At 46.4% G+C, this 25152-nt stretch overlaps 2 protein-coding genes across 8 annotated transcripts in view; one reads left to right on the top strand and one right to left on the bottom strand.

Moving 5' to 3' along the window:
* Positions 1 to 10098, bottom strand: part of TGFB3 (transforming growth factor beta 3) — a 28531-nt gene extending 18433 nt beyond the window's left edge. Inside the window, exons 1-2 of one of the 2 annotated variants that reach the window (XM_067730002.1) lie at positions 9683 to 10098; positions 1175 to 2377 (exon numbers count right to left, since the gene is read on the bottom strand). In XM_067730002.1, the coding sequence (XP_067586103.1) occupies positions 1175 to 1661 (487 nt within the window). In that variant the 5' untranslated portion in view covers positions 1662 to 2377; positions 9683 to 10098. Of the gene's footprint in view, positions 1 to 1174; positions 2378 to 2907; positions 3174 to 9682 lie in introns of those variants that run through there. The other variant, XM_067730003.1, reaches the window with a different exon arrangement.
* Positions 6952 to 25152, top strand: part of IFT43 (intraflagellar transport 43) — an 88104-nt gene continuing 69903 nt past the window's right edge. For 3 of the 6 annotated variants that reach the window (XM_067730007.1, XM_067730009.1, XM_067730004.1), the window contains exons 1-2: positions 6952 to 7021; positions 9756 to 9848. In XM_067730007.1, the coding sequence (XP_067586108.1) occupies positions 6968 to 7021; positions 9756 to 9848 (147 nt within the window). In that variant the 5' untranslated portion in view covers positions 6952 to 6967. Of the gene's footprint in view, positions 7022 to 7073; positions 7210 to 9522; positions 9600 to 9755; positions 9849 to 25152 lie in introns of those variants that run through there. The other 3 variants (XM_067730006.1, XM_067730008.1, XM_067730005.1) reach the window with 3 other exon arrangements.

Genomic DNA, 25152 nt, shown 5'->3' with positions numbered 1-25152 from the left:
CACCTTGCCTGTTCCATCCCATTCTCCCACCCCCCACTCTGGGCACTGCCCACCTCTCAGGTGAGCCAAGGCTGAGGTAGCCTGGGCGTCGAGGACACCTGCTGGTAGGAAAAGCAAACAGAGCTATTCCCAGAGTCCCTGGCCTGTGAGTGGCTCACATTCCTCCTTCCTGGGCTGTCAGTTTCCCAGCATCTGCCAAGTCTCTCTCTGTTGTATTGAGGTTTTTTAAATCCCCGTTCAGTAAATACACATGACTTCCACACGTGTACAAACACACACAGACGTCTCACCCAGAAGCCTCCCAGCTTCTCGGCACAGACGGGAGCTTCCTGGGAAGACACACTCCCAGACACACGTCCCCTCTGTATCCACAGCCACACCTCCCACCCACTCTCCCCCTGACACGCAGACACAAAAGGGCTGCCGGCCGCCATCTACACATCCAGAGCCACATCCCCGCTTTCCCCGTGTCCACGGGCCCGGAAGACGCCCATTTTGCACCCATGAATCTGTGTACCGTACGAAACCAGACTACACATCGCTTTAAAGCACACAGCCACGTGAACACAGGCGCATCCCCTTCCCTCACGCACACAGCTCACATGGGTCACAGGCATGGTGTGGACTGAAGGGCCTAGGCAGCGAGAAGCTGTCCCTTGCCTGGGCCTCAAAAAGCTGGACAGACAGTAACTTGGGGCAGGTATACTCTTCTTCCCCAGAACTGGAAAAACAGAACGTGAGACGTGTCACAATGAGGTGTGAAAAGCAGGGAGAAGACCGAGGTCTCCAGCTCATGGAACCGCACGGCCTCGCTCATGAGAGAGCCAGCCCTGCCCCTTTATGGCACCTACACGCACCCATCTGACCACACGTGCCACAGCACGCGTGCTAACGGGACAGCGCAATGTCACTCCAAATTCATGTGATGTGAGTTCAGCAAGCTGCTCAGCTCCGGGGCCCCCGGCCTCCCGGCAGCACTCGACTCTCACCAGAGTGCCTCTGTCTCCCTCCCCACCCACCTCCCCAGCCCCAGCTGCGCATCGCACCTCCCCAGCCGGTGCGGGTGAGCCCCGGGCACCCTGCTGTGTGGCTACCGCTAGGCCCCCCTCTGTGGAGCTCCCCACTCCAGGTCAGACCCTCCAGAGCAGACACCCCAGCGGGAATTTGGACTTACTGTGCTCCTCCAGCCCGTGGATCATGTCGAATTTATAGATTTCTTTGGCATAGTACTCCGACTCGGTGTTTTCCTGAGTGCAGTCGTCTCCCCTCTCCCCGTGCACCTCTTCCAGCAGCTCTCGGGTGCTGTTGTAAAGGTCCAGGACCTGGGTGGGGATGTTGGCCAACACCGATGGATCGGGGGGACTGGTGAGCCTGAGTTTGCTCAAGATCTGTCCCCTAATGGCTTCCACCCGCTTCCTCTTGATGTGGTCGAAGTCCAAGGTGGTGCAAGTGGACATGGAGAGACTGACCGTGGCAAAGTTCAGCAGGGCCAGGACCACCAGAGCCCTTTGCAAGTGCATCTTCATGCGTGAGCAGGGGAGAGAGGCCCGGGGGCTGCGAGGCCTGGTGAGGAGGAGACCCCAGCAGACGTGCAGAAGGAGGGAGGAAAACCAGGCGGCCTCCCTAGATCCCGAAGACTGAGGCTTGGCAAGAAGGTGCATGAACTCACTGCACTGCGAGAGCTTCAGGACTTCCAGGAAGCGCTGGCAACCCTGAGCACGAAGACGCCGACTGTGTGCCTTGAAGCTCTGGGTTTCTTCTCCATTTGTCTAAACAGGTTCTGCTGGGCTCTGACTCCCAGCAGGCCAGGTGGAGGGCAAGCAGAGGGCTGGGAGGGGTGGCAAGGCAGCTGGGAGTGGGAAGGGAGCTGGAGTTTTTCCTTAGGTAAAAATAAATAGAGCAGATATCTGATATTGCCAAACGGCCGCTTGGCGATGGGGAGAAAGTGGGTATTTTAAAGAAGGAGCAGAAGGACCATGGCTGGGTCCCAAAATCAAAATCCTTGCCTTGCCCTGAAGGAGAATAAGAAAAGAGGATGGAAAAGAAAAGAAAAAAAAAAAATCACCAGTGAGTAGGTGGGGAGAGGCAGGGCTAGGCCGCTGCTGGCCCAGCTAAAGATGGGGACAGCACAGGACACACTTGTCTCTCGGGCACACCATTCATGCTTTCTCTTTTGTTTACACTTCCCCGGGGGCTTTCTAAATGACTCTGTTCACGCTGCCTCTCATCTTCATTGGCTGGGATGTGGGCTTATGTGCAATTGGAAGGCAGGGGGGACAGCCCCTGGAGAGCAGCCCCAGTAATCCACTTGGTCGCCCAGGTCACCAGCACCTCGGCTTGTCTTCTGCCTCGGCCATTGCTTCTGTTCCCTGCTTCTCTTTAAAAGATACAAAAGAAAAGAAAAAGAAAATAGAAGCCAGTTCACTGCACGCCTCCTCCGGAAAGCTGTTATTCCTTCTTTCTCATGCTTCTTCCCCTATCTCTCGCCTCTCTTGCTCATTCCCTTGGACTTGGCTTTCTGGTTCCCTCCCTTTCTCTCCCTCCAGCTTCCCTCTCTCTCCCTCTCCCTCTCCCTCAAGCTCCTCTCCCTCTCTCTCACACACTCACATGCACACACACTGCTTTCTCTATTTCTCTCCGCTGAAATTTTATACCTCCCTCCCATGACGTTTCTGGCCCGGGGCGGGGTGGGGGGGAAGGGGGCGAGGGGAGGTGGGGGGGAGGTGGGGGGGAGGTGGGGGGAGGGGTGGGGGGGAGGTAGGGGGAGGGGTGGGGGGAGGGACCAGCGCACGCAGCCTCTTTTGCGGCACGATTTTAATGTTTTAAACAGGCACAGGAAAAGCCGAGCCCATTTGAAAAATACTTCGCGAGTCCTCTCGATCGACGTGGTAACTGAACTTTTTTTACCCTCTTGGAGTCACTCCTGCTACACGTTGACTGTTTTTCTGGAAAGTTACTCCGATGAATCCCCTCCCTCCTTCTACCCCAACTCCTTCGCCCTCTCGCCAGCTGTCAGTCCGTCCTCTCCTCGGCGCGTCTCTGCTCCCTCCCAGGCCCCCCGTCCAGGCCGGCCCCCGGGCCTGGCGGGACACTGGGCAGGGGCCGGCGAGCGCGCGGGGCCTGGGCAGGGGCGGCCGTGCCCACCCTCGGTGGGGCTGACGCCCGGCCTGGGAGCGGCGTTGGAACTGGGTTCGGCCCCGCGGCGATCCTGGCCCCGATTCTTCATTGACAAGATTGGAGTCGGGTGGCTCGCGGAAGCTTGGAGATGCTCCAGGGGCATTGAAAAATGGTGGCGTTTTCCGGCAGATCAAGGGTGCCCTCTGGCGAGGCGAGGCCGCCAGTGAAGGAGGTTCCGCGGGTCGGAGCCGGGAAGGCCGGGAGGGCCGGGGGTGGGGGTGGGGGGGGTGAGGCTGGGGGCCTGCGGAGAAGGGGCCGCGAAAGAGGACGAGGAAAACAAGACCGAGTGCCCTGGGGAACAGCTTCCCTCTCGGCCCGACGTGCGTACAAGTGCACTTTTCCCTTCCCGGTCCCGCTCTGCAGCCCCTCTCACAGAAATGTCCTCCAGATGTTCGCGGCCTTCCTCCCCGCCGAGGGTTCCGCGGGGAGCTGCGCCAGCCAGCGCAGAGTCAGCAGTTGGCCCGAGCCCATTTCCCAGATGGGTGAGGGGAGGTTTTCTCTCCGCTTTCGTTCCTTTTCTCAGCCTAAGTTTCTAGGTCTTTTCCCATCAAAAGCTTAGGGAGGGCAAGCCACCATGCCCGAGCCCGTCCCCAGGATTGTCTCTGAATTGATCACTTTCCTGGGACTCAGCGCTGCTCCCTGCCACCCAGCCCACCTCGCCCTAGCCTTCCAGACCCTTCCTGCGAGGTCTGGTTCCTGCCCCTGGCTCATAGGCCACTAACTGAAGGGAGATTCTCTGCATCCCCAGGGCCCTGGTTGATCAGTTTAAGTTGAGGACAGTGAGGCATAGACCCATTTAAGAGGCTTGTGAGTGGTGGAGGTGATATTTAACAAGGGCTCTCTGGTTTGGAAGACATTATTTTTATTTGCATAAAACATGAGGAATCCTAAGTGTAGAAAGCTTAAGGTAACTTGCTTTTGAATTACTTTTAGGTCATAGAGTCAGTGGGTGTCAACACTGAGATTTGGACCCAGAAAATCTATTGCCGGAGTCTATGCATTTAACTACTGTGCTCTACTGACTCTGGAATTCAGCTATCATTTGAGAAATATTTTTGACGTCTACTATATGCCAGGCACTGTTCTAGGCTCTGTAGATGCAACAGTGAACAAAGCAAACCAAACCATTCTCTTATGGACTTCACATCTAGAAGTGGAAGTAGGGCCGTGGGAAATGCAATAAATGAGCTAAATATGTAAATAATGTAGTATGATCAAAGGTGAGTGCCATGGTGGAGAATGAAGCAGGGAAAGAGGAGACAGAGTGCCTAGGTTGGGGGCACGCTGCAATTTAAAATCAGGGAAGGCCCTACTGAGACCTTCAAGTAAATACTTGTAAAATGAGAGGGAAAATTATTAAAGTGATGTCCTTCTGCACCCCACCTGTACCAAATCAGAGTCTACAGGGACGGGGCACTGACGCATGTATTTTTAACAAACTTCATGCTACTGGGTGCCAGTAACATGCACCAGAGAAAAATACTTCAGTAAGATCTGGCGATCCAGGTGCCCAGCAAGGTTTGGAAAGCCCTACTCCAGGGCTTCTTTCTGCCCAGAATGTGCACCCTTTGCTTTCAGGAATTTGGGGAAGAAGTGAGAGTGGAGTCCTGGAAATTAGCTCTAAAGTGGTGGTGGTGTGGCTATGAGCAGTGGAAGGAAAATAGAAATGGAGTCGGTATTGCTAAGAGCTCTCTAAAATGGAACCAGAGGCCTTTGAGGAAGTGTGAAGTGTGTGAGTCTCAGCTTGGATAAAATCTGACCTTTTGACCACTTATTGTCCTAATGAAGGCATTCAGAAGATCTGCCAGAAACTCAAGATAGTTATCAGACCCCTACCTTATAATAACTCGTGACAGCCTATCTACTGATCAGACCCTTACTCTAAAATAACTCATGATTCCTTAATGACAAATATTTCCTTTCTTGTGTCAGAGTACAGCCTTGTGGCTTTTGCCTTTGTAAGCCCCTGACCCTTTCTCTTCCCTGGAACACTCTTTTGACTTTACCAGAATCTGTGTCTCCTGAATTGCAATTCTTAAGACCCCCCCCCAATAAAGCTCTTTATTCTTTGCAGCCTCGATATTGATTATTGTTCAACAGAGATCACAAGAAATGGAATAATCCAAAGATTAACCCCTTCTTCGTCATCTGGTGCCAAGGAAGAAGGGAACAAGGGCTTCACTGGAGCCTATATTTCATCCATCCTGGGTTTTTGGCAGTGAATGTTTCTTCAGGCTAAAATCTAACAGGGTATTTTCCTCACTGAGAATCAGAGTTTGTGAGTGAAAGATTTTAGGGGTAATCTCTAAGAGCCACTACAAGGGAGGAAGCTGAGGTCCAGAGAGGGCTCTGCCTGGCTACACAGGTAGTTAGCAGCAGAGCTAGGATGAGGCTTCAACTCTTCTGACATCCAGGCAGTACTGTTGTTGTCACAGGCATGCTAACGCATAGCCCTACCCAGTAAACATGTATTGATAAATGGTTGAACTGAATAATTTACTAGGCATTTAAGAAATCCTGCATTCCTGTTTTAGAGTCATTAATCCCACTTCCAAGTCCTCACTTTTAAGAGGTAGTCATCTAAGCCTTACCCCAGGCATGGTGTTGGGGACATTGTTCACTTTCAGGGTCATGAGCCCATCTTCTGGGGTCCCGGCTGGGGGTCCTCAGTACTAGGGACTGGTCAGTGGCATTGACGTGGGGATCTTACATGGAGAGTCAATGAAGACTCAACTCGCTTGTCCCATTAGACTGGGAATTTGGGGGCCGTCTTCCTCTGCTGGCCCAGGAGACTGGCTGGCACCCAGTAACATGCACCAGAGAAAAATTCTTCAGTAAGATCTGGTGTTAGAAAGCACCTGGCTCTGCTGCTTAACACTCAGGTGATTTTCCTCAAGGCATTGCTCTGCACCTGAGTGTCTTCAGTTGTTGACTAGAGATACTGCTCCTGCTCACTTCATGGGGTCTTGGAGGGATTATTTGTACTTTTGAAAGTTATTAGTACACAGGTTTTTTTTTTTTTTTGCGGTACGCGGGCCTCTCACTGCTGTGGCCTCTCCCGCCGCAGAGCACAGGTTCTGGACGCCCAGGCCCAGCGGCCATGGCTCACAGGCCCAGCCACTCCACGGCATGTGGGATCTTCCCAGACCGGGGCACGAACCCACGTCCCCTGCATCGGCAGGCGGACTCCCAACAACTGCGCCACCAGAGAAGCCCAGTACACAGGTTTTTGATGTGTTGCTTCAGCGGCTCTGTATTCTTGAAGGCAGAGATTATGTATATTGCTCTTTTCATTGTAAATCATCTATTGGCACCTGACCCTCTGTGTGCCTGTTCTTTCATCTGTCCATTGGAGACAATACAACTTATCTTGCTTCCCACACAAGGTTGTTATGCCCTTCCCATGAGCTAATAACTGTGAAGGTCCTCTGTACATTGCAAAGAGCTTTACAAATGGAAGGCATCAGAAAAATTACTACTATTACTAGCAGTGTTTGCACTTGACAACTTATGTGTTTGAACAGAGCTACAGATGTAGGCAGTTTCTAAAGACTAAAACTGTTCACTGTCCCACAGGAGCACCCTTATCAGGATTTAATATCTGGAGATTTTTTCCAGATGTCAAAAAAGGCAGGTTTAGGATAGGTTTGGTTTAAATTGGAGGTTGGCACGTAGACTCCAGGAACGATGCGGCGGACCCTTTAAGTATTGGGATGGAAGGGCGGAGCCGTCGTCAGGGACGCGACTGGGCCGCTGGGTTTCCAGGAAGTGACGTCAGGCGGCCGCAGAGATGGAGGACGTGCTGGACCTAGGCGAGGAGCGGCGTCGCGGCTCGGCCACCTCCGTGAGGACCGACTCGGGGGGCTTGGGGCCAGGAATTAGCGGGTGGGGAGGAGCGACCCCGCCGGCCCCGGCTTCCCTGAGTCCCCTCGGCCCGGCCTGTCCGTGGCGGCCTGAGCGGGCCGGCTCTGAGCCTTGCGGGGGTGAGGTCGGGGAGGAGGCGGCCTCCCTTGCCCCGCCCCTGAGGCAGCGGTGAGCTCCTCGGCTGCTGGCCTAGGGTTTGCTTTCTTTAAAATCCTCAAAGAGTGGAAAACAGATCCTGCCCCCGCCGGCCTCTGGGACCGGTGGGAAATTTCCCAGCTTCTCTCCGCTTTCTGGAGCTCCAAGTGCCAACTCCCCTAGAATGGACAGATCTGAGGGTGACTGGAGGGGCCCTGGCCAGAGTCACGCTTGCACTCATCCTAGTGCTTTTCCCTTGGGACATCTCATAGCAGAAGTTGATGTAAAAACCGTACTGTTTTATGCATGGAAGGAAGGAAGGCGTTAGACAGGGAGGTCCTTTCTTGCCACTAATCCTCATGGGGAGGTGGGCGTTACCTCAGTTTTATAGTTAAGGAAATAAAGATTTATAACGCAGGGGAGTGGCTAGGTGCTCGGGGGACCCAGAGGTCAGAGGGCGTATAAAGCTGTTGCATGGGTTAAAAAAAGTCAACCTCCAGGAACCTCGATTTCCTTATGTCTAGAATGGAGATGTTAATGTCTACTTAAAGGGGTTGCAGTGAAGATGAAATGAGGCGTGCGTGGAGAGCATTTAACACAGTGGCTGGCATGTGCTAAGTTATTAGAAGAGGTTAGCGACTGTTGCTTCTGAGGCTGTGATTTACCCAAGCTTATATATAAATAAGCTGAGCTAGATTCAAGACCCAAGTTCAGTGTGTGTGTGTGTGTGTGTGTGTGTGTGTGTGTGTGTGTGTGTGTGTGTTTTAACTCCAACACAGCCTCATCAAGCCTTTTTACCTTTAAAATTATCAAAGATGACAGTCACTAAAAGATTGGCCCACAGGGCAGGTCTTTAGTTTCTGCTGTGGAATCTCTACATGTTTTGAAGTGCCCTAGTAACATCGGAGATCCTCTAAGTAATTGGAGAGGAGATATGAGCATTGGGAGCAAATTGTTCTACGAAGAAGCAGGTTGCTTGACTGACCAAGGAGAATATTATGTCACCAAGCCTTTCTGATATGTGAGCTTTTTTAGTACCAGGGGATGTGAATGTAGTTATAAATTCATTCTTTCAGCAAATATTTATTGAGCCCCTTCTGTCTGTCAGGCATTGGTTGTCCTAGTTGCTCGGGATATACCAGTGAAAAAAACTAAGTCCCTGCCCTCATGGGGCTTACATTTCAGTGGCAGAAGATGAACAATAAACAGACTATAGATTTAAAACATATAAAACCAGGTAGTAAAGTAGGTTTTCTGCCAGTCATTCCTGTGGATTTATACAGGGTCTTCAAAAAGTTTAAAACCTTAAAATACTTGACAATTATTAGAGAAACCGTCTACAAACAGCATTTAAAGACAAGATCCTTGAATTTTTGTTTGAGCACAACTCACTGCATGTAGTATGCCGTATTCAGAAACCCAACGTTATGATAAATGGAAAAGGGCAGCCATAGGTGAAGGAGTGCAGTTGTCTGTCTTGGGAAGAAAACGAGCTGCTTATTGTCAGAAAGATTGTTTCTGTCATCCCTGAAACCTAAATGATTGATTAGAATTTGACATGTAAATACTATGTAAGGGTTTTTATGTAGGTATCATGTAACTGCTCTCAGTTTATTGATGCAGTCAGGTCTTAGAACATCTTAAAAGAAATTCCAGCAGGGCATAGTGGAAGGAACTCAGGATTTGAAGGTAGAAGAAGATTTAGCTCTTAGATTTATCTGCCACTTAATTGCTTTCCTGGGTCTCAGTTTCCTTATTTGTAAAATGGCCTGAATCCCAGTCACTGTTACTGTGAAATCAAATGAAGCTACATCAAATGAGATCGAAAAGTGCTTACATTAATGCTGGCTTTTTTTTTGTTTTTTGAGAAAAATGTAAACATTTCACCACCCACTAGTCTGCCTAAAGAATGTTTTGTGTACGTGCTGGGAGGTATTTGAGACACAGAGCCTCCACCCCAGCAGGGCTTTGGGAAACACGTGCAGATGGTTCATTTGATGACTCAGAATTTGAAGTGGTCTGATGTCCAAAGCTAATGTCTCAAGATTCTTGTAACATCTTTCCTTTAATGACTGTAAGTGCAAATCCAAGTAGTGTACACGTCAAAGCAAATGCTATCTGTATTTCTCTGGTTTCAGTTACCATGGAATTTCTTTCCCCCCCAAATGCCTTTTGGATAACTATTTTCGTGCCAAGCTACAGCTTTGAAATTAGGCCTTCATAAAATCCCGCATAGGAACATGGGAGCCTTGACCACACTCTTCCTGGGCTATGGCATGAGGTCCCTGCCCCCTCTAGAGGAATTTCTAGCTGCATTTCTTTGGGTAGAAAAGGTCTATGGCCATTAAAAGAAAACACTGTGATCAGTACATGAATTTCCTGCTCTACTGTATAGAACTGACCATGGGCACTTTGTTTTAAGGGTTTGGAGCCTTTTCTAAGTATATACTCAAGTTGCTCAAATCCCATCCTCCACCGTGTCATCATAAATCCAGTCCTTGCTTACCTTGGCAGGATTGTCTTCCTCATAGTGGCTCAAAGACGTTTGGGTCAGCAATGCCCCTCATCTCTCCTTACAGGGAGCCAAGATGGGGCGCCGAGCTCAACAGGAGTCAGCTCAAGCCGAGAATCATCTCACTGGCAAGAATTCCTCTTCGACTCTGACTGCAGAGGTGAGTGTTAAAAAATTCTGAAGAAATGCACTCTAAGAGTTAGCGATTACTCAGTGAGCAAGGATTTGGTATTTCATATTTTTTTCTCCTTCTTCTCTTTAATGTCAGCCTTCCTCCTATCTTGATTTGGGAATTCCCTTCCTCGGCATTTGTCCTGTTAGCAAGAAGTGAAAGAGGAACTTTTTTCTTTTGATGCCAGAGTAGTTTCTGTGCATTGCTTTATATTCCCAGTGAAGAAGTTTTGTACGTTAACTGAAGCAAGGGACTGGGAGGTTTCAAAATCCAGCCAAGATCCGGGTTTTTATTCCTGCCAGATAAACGCCAGGGAGGCATGCTGGTGACGTAAAGTTGGATTACACAACTGGACATTTGCTCTTGGTGGTGACCTGCGCTTTCTACAGTTTTCAGGCAGGAAGGGGATCCGTACTGGCCTTACTTTCCTGGAAACTTTTCCAAGTGGCCTGGAATCGTGGGAATTTATCCAGCCTCTTTGCAGAGGGTGGGTAATCTTGATGAGCATTGCTTTTAATGCCAGGGCACTATTTTCAGCGGTTTACTCAGAACTTCTTTTCACCCTCCTCTGCCCATTTGAAAAAACTCTGCCCTTTTCAAGAGCTGGCTTCAGGGTAATCCTCGCTGTCAGCTCTTCCTAACTTCTCCAGGCCGACTTAGGGCTGCTACTTCTCAGTTCCCATAGTACCTGTTATAGAACATCTCACATTATGCACTAATTTTCTTTCTATGTGCCTGGCCCACTAGACAGTGAGCTTCTGGGCAACAGGCAACCTGGCTTCTCAGTTGCCCAGCTCATTGGCCTATAGTAGGTTTATAACAGATGAGGGCATCTCTGCTGGGAGGCCTTATGGGCCATGCAGGTGCCCGAGTACAGCATGCTGGGGACAAGATACAGACACATTTGACTTACATATCACGTAGGTAGGAATATCCTTCACTTTCATCAGAAATAAGATATCTACCATGTCTTTAAGTGTTCCACATGGACCTTTAGTTTATCTTTCATTTTCTCACTGATTTTAGAAATATGGGTACAGAGAATCATTCCTCCTCTCAGATAACAGCCATGCCAACACAGAAAAGCTGGTGACTGAACCTTGGCCTCATTGCCTGAAGATGGTAGGGAGAGACTGGGGTGGGATTGTGGAAAAACCAGAGGCCACATGTACCCTCCAAAGGGTAACCACTATCTAGCCACAGCCAGCTGATGCTGTGGGGAATATAGGTCCAGTACTGCCAGCTCTTCTGATTTTTCCAAGAGATGGCAGTCTAAAATTTTATGTGAAAGCAGCACGGTTTTCGAGGTTAGCGACTAATTATAAAAGTTAAATCACCATATGGGCTAGATTAGGGCTGAGGGTTGTCAGTTTGTGACTTTGACCATAGCACCTCCATTGTAGAGCTTATTACATTGTATTCTAATTATTTATGTGCCTGGCTCCCTCAGAAGATGTGAGCTTTTGGAAGGCGACGGTTGTGTTTCACCTTTGTCCGCCTTTGTTTATCGCAGTGCCTGGCACAGAGCAGGCATGCCATTGACACTGCAAAGGGTGAGGGGGTGAAGTACATAGTGTGTGATGAGGGGCTCTTAGAAGCTAAATAAGAGCGTCACAGGGTCAGGGGTGGCAGACTGTGGCACACTGGAGACACAGTTAAGGGGGTATAATGGAGTGAGATAGTGAAAGACGATATACTAGACCCAACCCTGGATCTCAAGGAGCTTGAACTGCATGGATGGGCAAGCCAATGACTGGATCAGTGGAAGTCTACTCTTGGCCTTTGGAGGATCCGTCCCAACACCAGATCATTAATTCATTTATTTAACAAGTATTTACTGAAGCTTACTGTGTGTCAGGCACCATTTTAGGGGGTTGGCATATTTCAGTGAACAAGAGCCAAATCCCCTGCCGTAATGGAACTTATTTTCTCGTGATCACCGGCAGTCACAGAGGCTAATTACAAGCCTACCCAATTGTGAAGGAGGTTATAGCCACCTTAGTGGTGAGGTGAGTGAGTCTGAGATGGGCCGGGATGTCCTGATGGCCTTGAAGCCTCTGTGGCACCCACACCAAATCAGCTACCAAGCTGGGGTCAGTAGGCCTGGTTCACCTACCTGTCCCCTTCCCCTCGGCTCAAGGGAGAGTCAGTACTGTGAGCACCTAACTCCAAAGTCGCAGACTGTGATGAACTTGTCAGGGTTTCAGCCTTTCTAGAATACCTACTTATTTCTGCAGAGGCATGTACCTTTTTTTTTTGGCCCCATCTGGTCCTTAGTATTTTTTCTGGAAGATGATGAAAAGTCATTCTGGGGACTACCCTGGTGGCACAGTGGTTAAGAATCCACCTGCCAGTGCAGGGGACACAGGTTCAAGCCCTCCGGGAAGATCCCACATGCCACAGAGCAACTAAGCCCGTGCGCCACAACTACTGAGCCTGCGCTCTAGAGCCCGCGAGCCACAACTACTGAGCCCACGTGCCTAGAGCCCGTGCTCTGCAACAAGAGAAGCCACCGCAATGAGAAGCCCACGTACCGCAGCAAAGAATAGCCCCCGCTCTCGCAACTAGAGAAAGCCCGCATGCAGCAGCGAAGACTCAATGCAGCCAAAAATAAATAAATTTATTTTTTCAAAAAAAGAAAGAAAAAAGAAAAGTCATTCTGTTCTTCACCCAGCTGGTGCCTCTGACAGCAAAATGCCAGTCAGAATTCCAGGATTCCTTCTCTCCCTGAATTGAGGTTTAAAGCAGCGTGCAGCCTCCCCTGGGGCCAGATGCACATTGTGCTGTGTGGGCCTTTTTGGCTGTTTCTTTCTAAGATTAGATTCTAAGACTTATGTGTGTGTGCCCATTTACATTCCAGTTCTGAATGTATTACTTGATATATTTATTTTTGTCCTTTCACTGACTATATTCTAGGATGAAGCTATTCATGAAAACGTAAATATGGTACCTGGGGGCTGTCAGACGTATTGGAGTTACTTTAGAGTTATATAGGAATTAGTTCAAGCAAATGATGATTTTAAAGCGAGCTGGCGGGATGGGGAGCTCCGTGGAGGAAGCGGAGCAACTTCCAGGTGTGCTGGAATAGCGGGAAGGCGGGCTTGGCATCTGAAAACCTGGGCTTGAGCGTGGGCTCTGCTAATTGCCTGGGTCTTGAACAACTCCACTAATCTCTCTAATCCTCCATTTCATTATCTGTCAAACAGTGGTAACAATACTACCAAGCTGATGTGAAGATTAAGTGAGATACTATTTAAAAGCACTTTAGTAAACGGAAAGGCGCTACATGTACAATGTACAAATGTTCATTCATTCAGTAAGTAGTGAACAAGAGAATATTTGGATGGAGCTTTGCTCTTTTTATTAAAGGGCCGCACAGAAGGAGGATGTGAGCCTGAGTCTCTTTTAGAAGCGATTTGGAAGTCTCTCCAAGGGTTGCTACTCATTTCTCCACAGGCTGACTAGTAGTGATCTGAAGCAGGTTTTGTGCTTCCAGATGCAGCGGGCATTCCTCCTGAAGGGTGGATAAGGGCACAGGCCTTGCGGTTAGACAGCCCTGGGCTGAAATCCTGGCCCTGCCACATGTTAGCTCTATGGCTCAGCAAGTTACTTAACCTCTTCAAGCCTCAGTTTCCTCATTGATAAAACAGGGTTAGTATTACGTACTTGATAGGGTGGCCAGAAAGAAAAAACAAGGTAACAGGTATAAAGAAAGCCCTTAACCCAGTCTGACCCATAAGTGCTCAGTATATAACTGCTCGCCATTATTGTCTCTCCAGAGCTCGGGTGTTCTGTTATTGTGCCTTAACCCTGCTACGGTTAAAAACTGGTGGCCTTCAGGCTGAATTTTGCTACAACTGTGTCTTCTTTGACCTGTACAAAATTAAACATTTTTTAAAACTTGGTTGTTATTATTTCTAAATTAGGAAAATTTACGTGAAAGTCCAGATTTGGGGCCCCTCTTTGAAACCAGAAGTTCTGGCACAGCAGGAATGCTGGGCTGGCATCCCACATGGCAGCAGTTGGCTGCAGCTGAGAACAGTGCTTGCGTACGCTTGGCCTGCCCTGTCCAGCTCACCATTTCTTACTTGAATACACCTGGTCAGATTTACTCACATCTGATCTACCTGGCTCCTGTTTCCATTCAAGTTAAAACTCCTGCTCTTTTAGGATGGATTGATTTTCAGGTATCCTTATCGGCATTGAATTTGGCTATATGCATCAGAAACTCAGCCCCAGGGTTTGGAGCAGGCAGGAGTGATTTTTCTCACAGCAAGAAGTCCAGTGGAGGGCAGGGTGGGTGCGGTCACTGGAGAAGGTCCTGCGTTACCCTCACCCCGTCTAGACACTTGCTCTGCCATCTGGAACTTGTAACTTGTTCTCATGGTTGCTGACATGATGGCTGGCTGTTCCCCAGGGATCCAATCTGTATTTTAGGTGAGGAGATGGGGAAGAGTGGAAGACTTCAGGGTTCATGCCAACGAAGTGTGTCCCTTCTTATCAGGAAAATGATAGCCAGAGACCTCACCAAGTAGACTTCTAGTTACATGTCATTGGTCAGAACTGGGTCTTAAAGCCACCTAAATTTCAAGGGCTTTCTCAGCTGGGCACGTTGCCACACCCATCACATTGGGGTTTTGGGGTTAAGGAGAAGAGGAATGACTGTTGAGTAGGCAGTTTGCGACTGACATATCAATTTAAAAAAAAAATAGAATTTATACAGAGTTTGTTTTTTGTTGTTTTTTTTCTTATAGGCTTGGGTATAAAAGGAAAGAATTATTTTTAGTAGCAAAAAAAATAAAAATAAAAAATCCACATTCCTCTCCCGTTTTCTAATTTGGGGTTGTGTAGAGTTCAGTGAAAATTTGTATGCCCTCAAGTTCCAAGACATCTGATGCAGTTGCCTGTGTCAAATCTTGCCTCGATCTTTTCCTTCTTCCTGTTTTCTCAGTAACCCCTCGGGGCTTTCTGCCTGGAGGATACCTGTGGCTCAGCCCAGGTAATTAGACTCTTCCTCCCTCTCTGAAAGAAGAGGAAAGGTCTCTTTATTGCTTGGTCAATCTGTAAATTTTCAAATAATTTCAAAGAATTTACCTGCCTAATCATACTGATTAACCAGAAAGATGAACTCTTCCTGTAGTTTCACTAGCTCACAGTTGATTAGCGTCATGCCTGCTTCTTTCAGGTTGTTGTGAAGGTCAAATTAGGTAATGCACCTAAAGGTGCCAGCACACAGGCACCTCTCAAGAAACGGTAACTACTAAGAAAGTTTATGACTGCATCCCTCTGCTTTTTTGTGTTTTTTTTTTTTACCACCTGTTACAAATCAGGCTTGGATCCCTAGATGCATAGTTCAGTTAGCAGTTCAGGTTGGCATTACAATTATGGAGACTTTGGTACCATGATGAGCATCTTCACATCTGCAGTGAATAACTTTTTCTGGGCAGAGCAGCTCTGAGAATTAAACTGGATTTCTATGCCTGAGCTTTCACCTTCTGTAATTCAAATGATGCTTCTCCTACACAACCTCAAGAAAAGACCTGGACGCTTTCTACCATCAAGTTACACTACCATACGCTGAAGTTGGGAAAAAGGAATCTCAGGGCAAAACCTCTCAGGACTGGCCTGTTTTTTGTTTTTATTTTTGGGGCTGCCGCACGTGGCTTGTGGGATTTTAGTTCCCTGACCAGGGATTGAACCCAGGTCCTCGGCAGTGAGAGAGCAGAGTCCTAACCACTGGACCACCAGGGAATTCCCTGGCCTGTCTTTTGGATGAGCATTTCTCACTTGGGTCTAAAGTAGTTTGTAGCTTAACTTCCATTTTGCAGATTGTCCTTGTAATAATAATAATTATAGCTGACATTGGGACAGTTCCTACCTCTCTGTCAATTACACACACTAGCCTGTTTAAGCCCCGTGGTAACTCTTAAAGTAGTTACTGTACTTATTGTCTCATTTTAGCTGTGACGACACTGAGACTTCAGGGAGTCGAGTGACTTGTCCACAGTCATTCAGCTGACGTCTGGCTGTACTCCCTGAGACTCCAGACAGACTCTTAAACACCACCTAACTTTTCCTACCTGCTGGGTAGTTAGATGCACAGACCTCCCAGTAGAGAAAGGCTTTTGGCGGGAGCTGAGAGACTTTTGGGTTTTCCTCTTGGAATCGTTTTGGTGAGGGAGTAAGTTCTCACTTGATTATCCTTATTCGTCCACTTGTCTGGAAAAGTGTTTGAGACACAGCTGTTCTCTTTCTCTTCCTCCTCCGCCCCCCATCTCTTTGGTGCTCCTCCTAGGACGCAGAACTGACACTCAGCCAGATTCTCTTGCAGGAATCTGAGAAATGCTGCTGGGCTCATGTTCCCAAATTAGGCCAGTTTCCTCATCCCCCAGCAGCTCTACTCAGCTGGAGCTTCCCTGGCACGTTGCATTACGTCTCTTGCCCTCTGCCTGTTCCTGACTGGTCTGCCAACGGGCAGTTATTTTCAGCCCAGCTAGGGTTATCTGCTGACCCTTTTTGGTGACATTTTTCTTCTTTCTCACAAAAATAACTTTCCTAGATTAGTCACATTTTTCAGCCTTTTTCGTAGTCCCTCTCCAATGGGCTGGATTGAATGATGCTTCTGATAACGTCGTAGGAGAGGGATGCGGGGAATCCGACGTGGAACCCGTTGACGAGGAATGCGTTTTCCACACTTCATCTTTAGGTCATGCTCTGTATGCCTCACTTTTGAACTCTCCCTCGGGGTGGGCAGATGTGCATTCCCGACCCATCCCTGGGGCTGGCCACTATGTGGGCGGGAACGTCATCCCCGGGGTAGATCATGCGATTGGAAATAGCGTCTCAAGATTCTCCTCCAGCGCTTACTCGGTCTCTTTCAGCGCTCCAGTACGATGCCTCGTGCCTCCTTCTACTGTGTATTACGTGTAAAGCTGGCTTCCTACCAGAAATATGGTGCTTGAAGATCACTTAAAATTCTCTCCCTCACCTGTGGGGAGGGTTGAGTCAGAACTACACGGAAGAGTTTATTTAGCTCAGTGCTCCCTTAAGTTAGCCACTGTTATTATCTACACAACGTAAGAAGTAGAAACGATGATCATTTTGTCTTTAATCCCAGCTCTGCCAATTCCTCGGTGTATATTCTAGGCAAGTTACTTAACCACTCTGAGCCTGTTGCTCATCTGCTGAATGGAATAATAGTAGTAGCTATCTCCTAGTGTTGCTGGAGGATTAAATAAGAGAATGTACAAAGCTTTTAGGACAGTGCCCGCCGCATGCTATTATCGTCATTAACTGTGTCACATGAGAATTAGAAGGTATTTTCAGTTTATCTTCAATTGCCGTTCTGTTCAAGATACAGAGATATTCTTATTTCATTGACCTAACTGGCTCTTAGGGCAAAGAAACATTTGGATGAAAAATCCTTTTGGTGAGAATTCTTTGTGCTGCTTAGGACCCATTTTGTATGTCTCCTTGACTAGTTGTTTGCTAATACCTTTTCATCTTCTTTTCAAAATCTAACCCTCTGTCTAGAGATTGGCTGTCTTTCCAAAGAGTGATCCTTAATTGCTGACTTAACATCATTTTGTTGTTCTGGGGCATATGGGTAGAAAAATGAGGAGGGCAAGGAGTGACCTTGGTGACCTCAGTGACCTTGGAGTAGAAGGTAACATCCATTCATTTCTTCATTCATTTGCTTATGAAACTTGATTGAGAGCTTTCTGTGTGCCAGGCATTGTGCTTGGCACTGGCAGTACAGTGACAAACCAGACATGCTCCCTGTCCTCTCTGAACCTCGATCTGGGGGCTGCAGAGAATTAAGTGCCAGGTGGGGGTGAACACAGAAAGATATGCGAATGCCTTCATCGAGGCCTTTTACTTTTGGGGAAATCTGGAAAGGTTTTCTAGGAAAAAATCATGTTTGAGTTGAGACTTGAAGGATGACTAGAAGTTAGCCAAGGGAAGGGGCCAGGATGGGCCAAGGAGGGGAGAATATTCCAAGTAGAGGGATGAGCATATGCCAAGTTTTGGAGGCCAAGGAGAGAGCATGGCACGTGGGATTTGTTAGTGGAGCAGTTGACCATACAGGCGATGGAATAGTGGTCCTCAGTGACTTTTACAAGCAGTGTGATGTTTTTCAAATATTCAAAAACCAGCCCCCTTGCCTTTTTTGACAAATGAACCATGTGAGACCAACATTTCTTATATGACACTGAAATAATTGGTAATATTATGAAGTTTAGACTGTGACCTTTCAATATTTTTCTAGCATTGTCTTTCACTGATGCATCTTCAGTGCAACCATTACACTCCTCTCTCTATGCGTTTATGTTTTCTGGTCAGGAAACCTCTGAGAAGTGCTTGAGTATAGTATTGATGGCTTGGAACTCTTCTGGCTCATCCTTTTTAAGGAGGGGCTTAGTAGATCAGTAGTTTGCAGTGTTCACACTTAATTTATGTCCTAAAAATTCCTCGGTTCCTCTAAGGATAGATTGTGTGTGTGTGTGTGTGTGTGTGTGTGTGTGTGTGTGTGTGTGTGTGTATTAGATCCTGGTAACTCTAGGAGAGAAATCATGGAAGTAATTTTGAATTAGTCATGATCTGATAGGATTTAGAAAATGTCTTTTGATTTCACAAAATAAGAGATTGTCACCCAGATTCTAGTAATTACAAGTGTATGCTAGATGCTTAATATAAGTGTGTGTAAGTGGATCAATGATACAAGCCCAGTTAGTGCCTGTGATCTATTACTACTGCGTTGCCTCAAGTAAGATGAGAATACCTGTTGTAGTCTTCTCAGTGTTCCTAATTTGCATACACATGATTAACAGCCATAGGTCATACCTGACCCATTTGGTATGGGTCAGATATGGAATCATAGTATTGGAATTTGGTTTGACTTCTTTGGGGGTAAGTAGACTACTGGCTTATATTTAGAGATTTTTTTTTTGGCATGTGAAAATTTTCATGGTAATGATACTTTTGTTGCAATGAAAATTGACTTATATTCAGGCAAGGTTCCCAGAGCAAAGACTTCTCAGAATCTTTGGCTGTAAATAGTATTCTGTTAGGAAAAAAATAAATTGAGAATTAGAGAAATGGCTTAAACCACTATAAACTCTCCTGGACTGAGTCAGTTGCCTCATAACTGGTCTCTCCTTTTGTATTATTGCCCTCCTGCAGTCAGCTCTGGTGGTTTTATAAAATACGCATCATTCATTTCACACTCAAAACCCTTTAAAGGACACCCATTGCCCTTAAAACAAAAAATCCCAAATGCTTACTTTGCCCCTTTGTGATTTGGGCCTTCCTATGTATGTCTCCAGCCTCATTCACAGCGGCTACCTTGTGGCAGTCACAGGGAGTCGTTACTTTGCTTGTACAGTTCCCTATTCTGGTTCCTTAGAGTACTGTAATTCCACAGAATAGAATAGAATAGAACAGAATAGAATATTCCCTGGAATACTTACCCATGCTCTTTGCTGGGCTGACTCCAACTTCTTCTTTGGGTTCAGCTTGAATATCCCTTCTTCTATTTAATGAGAATATTACCTTCTCATTTAACTTAGCTCCCTGCATTGTATTCTGGTAGTGTTTTTTTGTTGGTGGTGGTGTTTTCTTTTTCTTTTTTACTTTTTTTCCTGTCACCCCAACCGCGGTTTGTAACTGTATGTCTGTGTAATTATTTGGGTCCATCTCCCTCACTAATTGCACACTCCAGAAGCTCCTGTTCGCTCCCCTGAGCCTGGCACTTTGTAGGTCCTCAGTGAATGAGAACCAGGCGTGGAGCATGCTGTGTTCAGCTCAGGGGCAGATTAGCTTGAGGGGCCTGTGGGACCACCATCTGGAGATGTCCGGGAGGCTTTGATGTGTGGGACTCATGCTTTGGACTGGGCTCTGAGCTGGAGCTAAGGGTTTGGGAGCCATTTGTATCGAGGTGGTAAATGAGAGCCCAGCTCTGGAAGGGAGAGTTTGTAGAGAGAGAAGAGGAGAGGCTCTCAGCCAGAATCCGAGGAACCCCCATGTTTAAGGGACACACGGCCAAGGAAGGAGGAGGAGTGGCCGGAGGGGAGAGGGCGTCACCAGGCCCCTGTGCTGTCCAGAGCGCAGGTAAGGGACAGTGTCAGGGACTCAGGGGTCAGGAGGGTCCAGGAAGGCGAGACCTTCCCTCTGGAGCAGGGTCTGTCTGATTGAGCAACTAGGGGTCCCTTTTTTCACAGGGGAGCAGTCAGAGAAGGGGCCATGTGCACCTGGCACAGGACCACACAGCGGGCAGGCTGTCAGTAAATATTTGCTGAAGGAATTCAGTGGATAGGTTACGATGCTCGTGTACTCACCACCAAATGTAAAGGGCCTCCCTGTCTCCTTCCCAGGTCTCTTTCTTCCTTTTCCTCTGTTATTGAGCCTTCCTCTGTTTCTCCTTTTTTCCCTCCTCTTTCTCTTTTTCCCATATCTCTTCCTGTTTTTTATTCTTCACCAGCGATAACAGAGGACTCCATCCCCCATACTCCTTTTTGCCCATCCATTCCTATATATTTTTATTGATGTATTTAAAAGTAGAACTTTATTCCTTCATTTATTTATTCACTTATTTATCCTACATTTAATATAATATACACTTTCCAATGCAAAAATGAATAAGATAACTTCGTATTCTAGTTATATCGACCCACACACTTAGAGCAAAAAATTATGATATTTAAGTGGCATCAGAGAGTGGGAGCACAGAAGGAGCAACCAACCCTGCCTGGGACTTAGGGATGGCATCCCAAAGGAGGTGACCCTTGAGGTGGGTTGCAGTGAACGAGGAGGGATTTGCCAGTAAGAGGGAAGGGCAGCGGGAAAAGCCTGTTCTAAGGCATGCGTCAAGGGGCTTGGTGTTTCCAGGGCACAGTGAACAACTTAGTGTCTTAGGAATGAAGGCCTTGCATTCCAAGTGGAGGAGTTTGGATTTATTTTATATGTTGTAGGGATTCCACAAAGATTTTAAAGCAGGGAAAATGTTATTGACTTTGTTTTCTAGGAAAGTGAAGCTGGCAGCTATGTGGAGGATAGTCTAGAGGGCGAGAACTTGTTGGCAGGGAGACCAGTGGGAGGCGGTTGGAGCATCTCCTCCTGAGATGATGAGCCATGAACCAGGCAGTGTTCCCAAACTTCAGGCATTCCCAGACCGTTTTTACAGTTTCGGGTATCCACATACCACTCGCATTAGTGTTAACAATTTTCTTTAAATCACCTCTCTTTTTATACTTAAATGCGTTTATTTTTGAAAAGAAACTACAGTTTTTGATAGTTATGTTTTTCCCAGGACACATTAAAATACACATATGGCTATTTTTAAGAGGCACATCCATGTGCCACCTCCAGTCACCTTGCTTACACCAGTGGCGTGCGTACCTTACTTTGGGAAACGATAAATAAAGCCTGGCAGAGAGGTGGAGAGGAGAGGGCAGTGCCCAGAGACATTTTTCAGGGAAGATGGGTAAGAGGTAGTAACAGATGGACTGTTGGAAGTAGGAGACAAGGAATGTCTGGAGTTGACTCCATTTGTAGCCGAAAAGGCTGAATGGATAATGATATTTCTGAGACTGAGAACTTAAAGAGTCTCAGCAGTGCGGGGACCAAGAAGAGATGATTGTTTCAATTTGGGGCATGTTGAATGTGAGTTGCCTTCAGGATTTTCGAAGAGATCTGTTGAGTAAACAGTTGAAAATTTGGTCTGGAGCTTAAGAGAGAAAGTTGGAAACGAGTGTTAACAGATGTGGGAGTTACCAGCATATATCATATAATCTGGGGTCTCTAAGAGGAACATACAGGAAGAACTTCTGATTCCTTTGTGTGGCACATAGACCCTTCATTATTTCCAGGTGCAAATGTATGAGGATTTTAAGCAGAGAAGAGAGACAGATTTGCATTTTAGAAAGAGCACGTTGACAGTAATTGGTCAGGGATGGATCCAGGTTTCGTGGGTCCTGAAATTTATACAATTTAGAGACCTTCTTTAAGAAAAAAAATTCAAAATTATGAATTCAAAATGGATATGAAAGTAAATAGTTGTAATGAGAAAAGAAATCACAGCCAAGTTACTAGGCCTTGGACATTCAGGTTTCTTTCTTGGAGTTCTTGTTAGAAATGCTTGCATAGACACGCCTCCTGATTGAGAGCTAGCTTCTCCTCCCTATCTAGAACTCTGTAACTCCTGTCTAGAACTCTCTGTAACTCCTAGGGTCCCGTGCAGGCAGGGGTGGAGTACAGACTGGAGGAAGGTGAGACTGGAAGCAGGGAGCCCAGGTAGGACCCAGCTGAGAGAAGGCAAAACATGAGCTTGTGAAGCCTTAATTTGCATGGTTGTGCAGTTTTCTCCAACACCCCTCAGCAGGCTAGGTATTGACGCAGTGAAGGCATAGGATTGGCTTGATCCAGGTTCAGGGGAGCTCTAGGGGAAATTAGGACATGAATGCCATCAGGACCATGGAAGTGAGCTGGGTTGATAGGGAAGGAAGAGAAACCAAGAAGGAAGTTCTTAGATCAGGAGGGGAGGAAGGGACTAGGTATTTCAGATTGGAGCAGCTCCAGCGTATGAGTTCGAAAAAGTAGCAAGGTCATTGGCATTTAAAGGATCAGGGAACTATGAGGCTAAGCATTAGATGAACTGTTCATGTGAACCTTGACTTGACTTAGAATGATGGCACTAGTGTTGGGGGAGGAATGCCCACGTTTTTGCTCAATGTGTGCTCAGGCAATTATTTGTGACAGGGATGAAGAAGGTAAGAGATGCAATGTAGCTGAACAATATGAGTTTCAGAAAAATGTTCCATAATAATTTGAAAGAGTAATGGTCTAGAGGAACTTTGGGGAGCGAGACAGGAGGGTTACCTTGGGACCCTTGTTCGTGGGGTTTCAAAAAATGAACAGGCTGTACTTGAAAGAGCTGCAGGAGAAATGAAGTCCATGGGGGAAAGCCAGGATTTAAGAGAGGCAAGGAGATGGAAAGAGTGGGCTGTGAATAGAGAATGTCTAATCTGCTTGGGAACCATAGGATTGTGGGCAGAAAGCCTCATTGACATCGTTAGCTAGGCTAGATTTCTTCTCATTATGTGGCATGTCAGTAATTACTGAGAAGGAGCAGAATGATAGTAAAATATTCTCTTAATAATGATACTTTACAGGAAAAGGGTTCAGACTAATGTTGAATGTGATTGGTGATAGACTGAAACATTTCTGGTCACATGCCTTTACCCAGCATGATAGAGAATTATGTCACCGTGTTTGGCTGATTGCTTTTATATTCCATTTTAATCCCTCTGTTGGCTTTTTAGGTATAGCTTTTTATACTATTTTTTTAGTGGTTGCTCTAGGGATTAGAGTATGCATCCTTAACTTACCACTGGCTAGCTAGTGTTAGTATTATATCACTTCACATAAAATGTGAGACCCTTGTGACAGTATAAATCCATTTGTCCCCTTTTATCGTTTGTGCTAGTAATGTCATGTACTTTAAAACTACATACTTTATAAACCCACAATACAATTGTCATTTCACTTTAAACAGTTGTCACTTGGAGAAATTAAGAAAAAAGATAGCCTTTTTTTGGAATGTTATTTATTTATTTTTTATACATCAGGTTCTTATTAGTTATCTATTTTATACATATTAGTGTATATATGTCAACCCCAGTCTCCCAATTCATCCCACCACCACCGCTTTCCCCCCTTGGTGTCCATACGTTTGTTCTCTACATCTGTGTCTATTTCTGCCTTGCAGACCGGTTCATCTGTACCATTTTTCTGGATTCCATCCACATATATGCGTTAATATACGATATTTGCCCTTTCTCTTTCTGACTTACTTCACTCTGTATGACAGACTTTATGTCCATCCACGTCTCTACAAATGACCCAGTTTCGTTCCTTTTTATGGCTGAGTAATATTCCATTGTATATATGTACTACATCTTCTTTATCCATTCGTCTGTCAATGGGCATTTAGGTTGCTTCCATGACCTGGCTTTTGTAAATAGTGCTTCAGTGAACATTGGGGTGCATGTGTCTTTTTGAATTATGGTTTTCTCTGGGTGTGTGCCCAGTAGTGGGATTGCTGGGTCATATGGTAATTCTATTTTTAGTTTTTTAAGGAACCTCCATACTGTTCTCCATAGTGGCTGTATCAATTTGCATTCCCACCAACAGTGCAAGAGGGTTTCCTTTTCTCCGCACCCTCTCCAGCATTTGCTGTTAGTAGATTTTCTGATGATGCCCATTCTAACCAGTGTGAGGTGACACCTCATTGTAGTTTTGATTTGCATTTCTCTGATAATTAGTGATGTTGAGTAGCTTTTCACGTGCCTCTTGGCCATCTCTGTGTCTTCTTTGGAGAAATGCCTATTTAGGTCTTCCACCCCTTTTTTAATTGGGTTGTTTTTTTTTAAATATTGAGCTGCATCAGCTGTTTATATATTTTGGAGATTAATCCTTTGTCCGTTGACTCATTTGCAAATATTTTCTCCCATTCTGAGGGTTGTCTTTTTGTCTCGTTTATAGTTTCCATTGCTGAGCAAAAGCTTTTAATTTTCATTAGGTCCTATTTGTTTATTTTTGTTTTTATTTCAATTACTTTAGGAGGTGGGTCCAAAAAGATCTTGCTGTGATTTATGTCAAAGAGTGTTCTTCCTGTGTTTTCCTCTAAGAGTTTTATAGTGTCCGGTCTTACATTTAGGTCTTTAATCCATTTTGAGTTTATTTTTGTGTATGGTGTTAGGGAATGTTCTAATTTCATTCGTCTACATGTAGCTGTCCAGTTTTCCCAGCACCACTTATTGAAGAGACTGTCTTTTCTCCATTGTATATTGTTGCCTCCTTTGCCATAGCTTAGTTGACCATAGGTGCTTGGGTTTATCTCTGGGCTTTCTATCCTGTTCCATTGATCTATATTTCTGTTTTTGTGCCAGTAGCATATTGTCTTGATTACTGTAGCTTTGTAGTATAGTCTGAAGTCAGGGAGTCTGATTCCTCCAGCTCCGTTTTTTTCTCTCACGATTGCTTTGGCAAAGATAGTCTTTTATCACCCATATGCTTACCATTATAATTGTTCTTCATCTCCTTCTGTAGATCCAAATTTCCATCTAGTGTCATTTCTCCTTATCCCGAAGAACTTCCCTTAGCATTTCTTGCAGTACAGATTTGCCAAGAACAACTTCTCTATTTGCTCTATCTAAAAATATTTTTATCTCACCCTCATTTTTTTTTTTTTTTTTTTTTTTGCGGTACGCAGGCCTCTCACTGCTGTGGCCTC

Source organism: Pseudorca crassidens, chromosome 1, assembly GCF_039906515.1.
Source record: "Pseudorca crassidens isolate mPseCra1 chromosome 1, mPseCra1.hap1, whole genome shotgun sequence".
Classification (NCBI taxonomy): Eukaryota; Metazoa; Chordata; class Mammalia; order Artiodactyla; family Delphinidae; genus Pseudorca; species Pseudorca crassidens.
The sequence above is the reverse complement of the archived record's forward strand: the minus strand, read 5'-3'. Positions and strand labels throughout refer to the sequence as shown.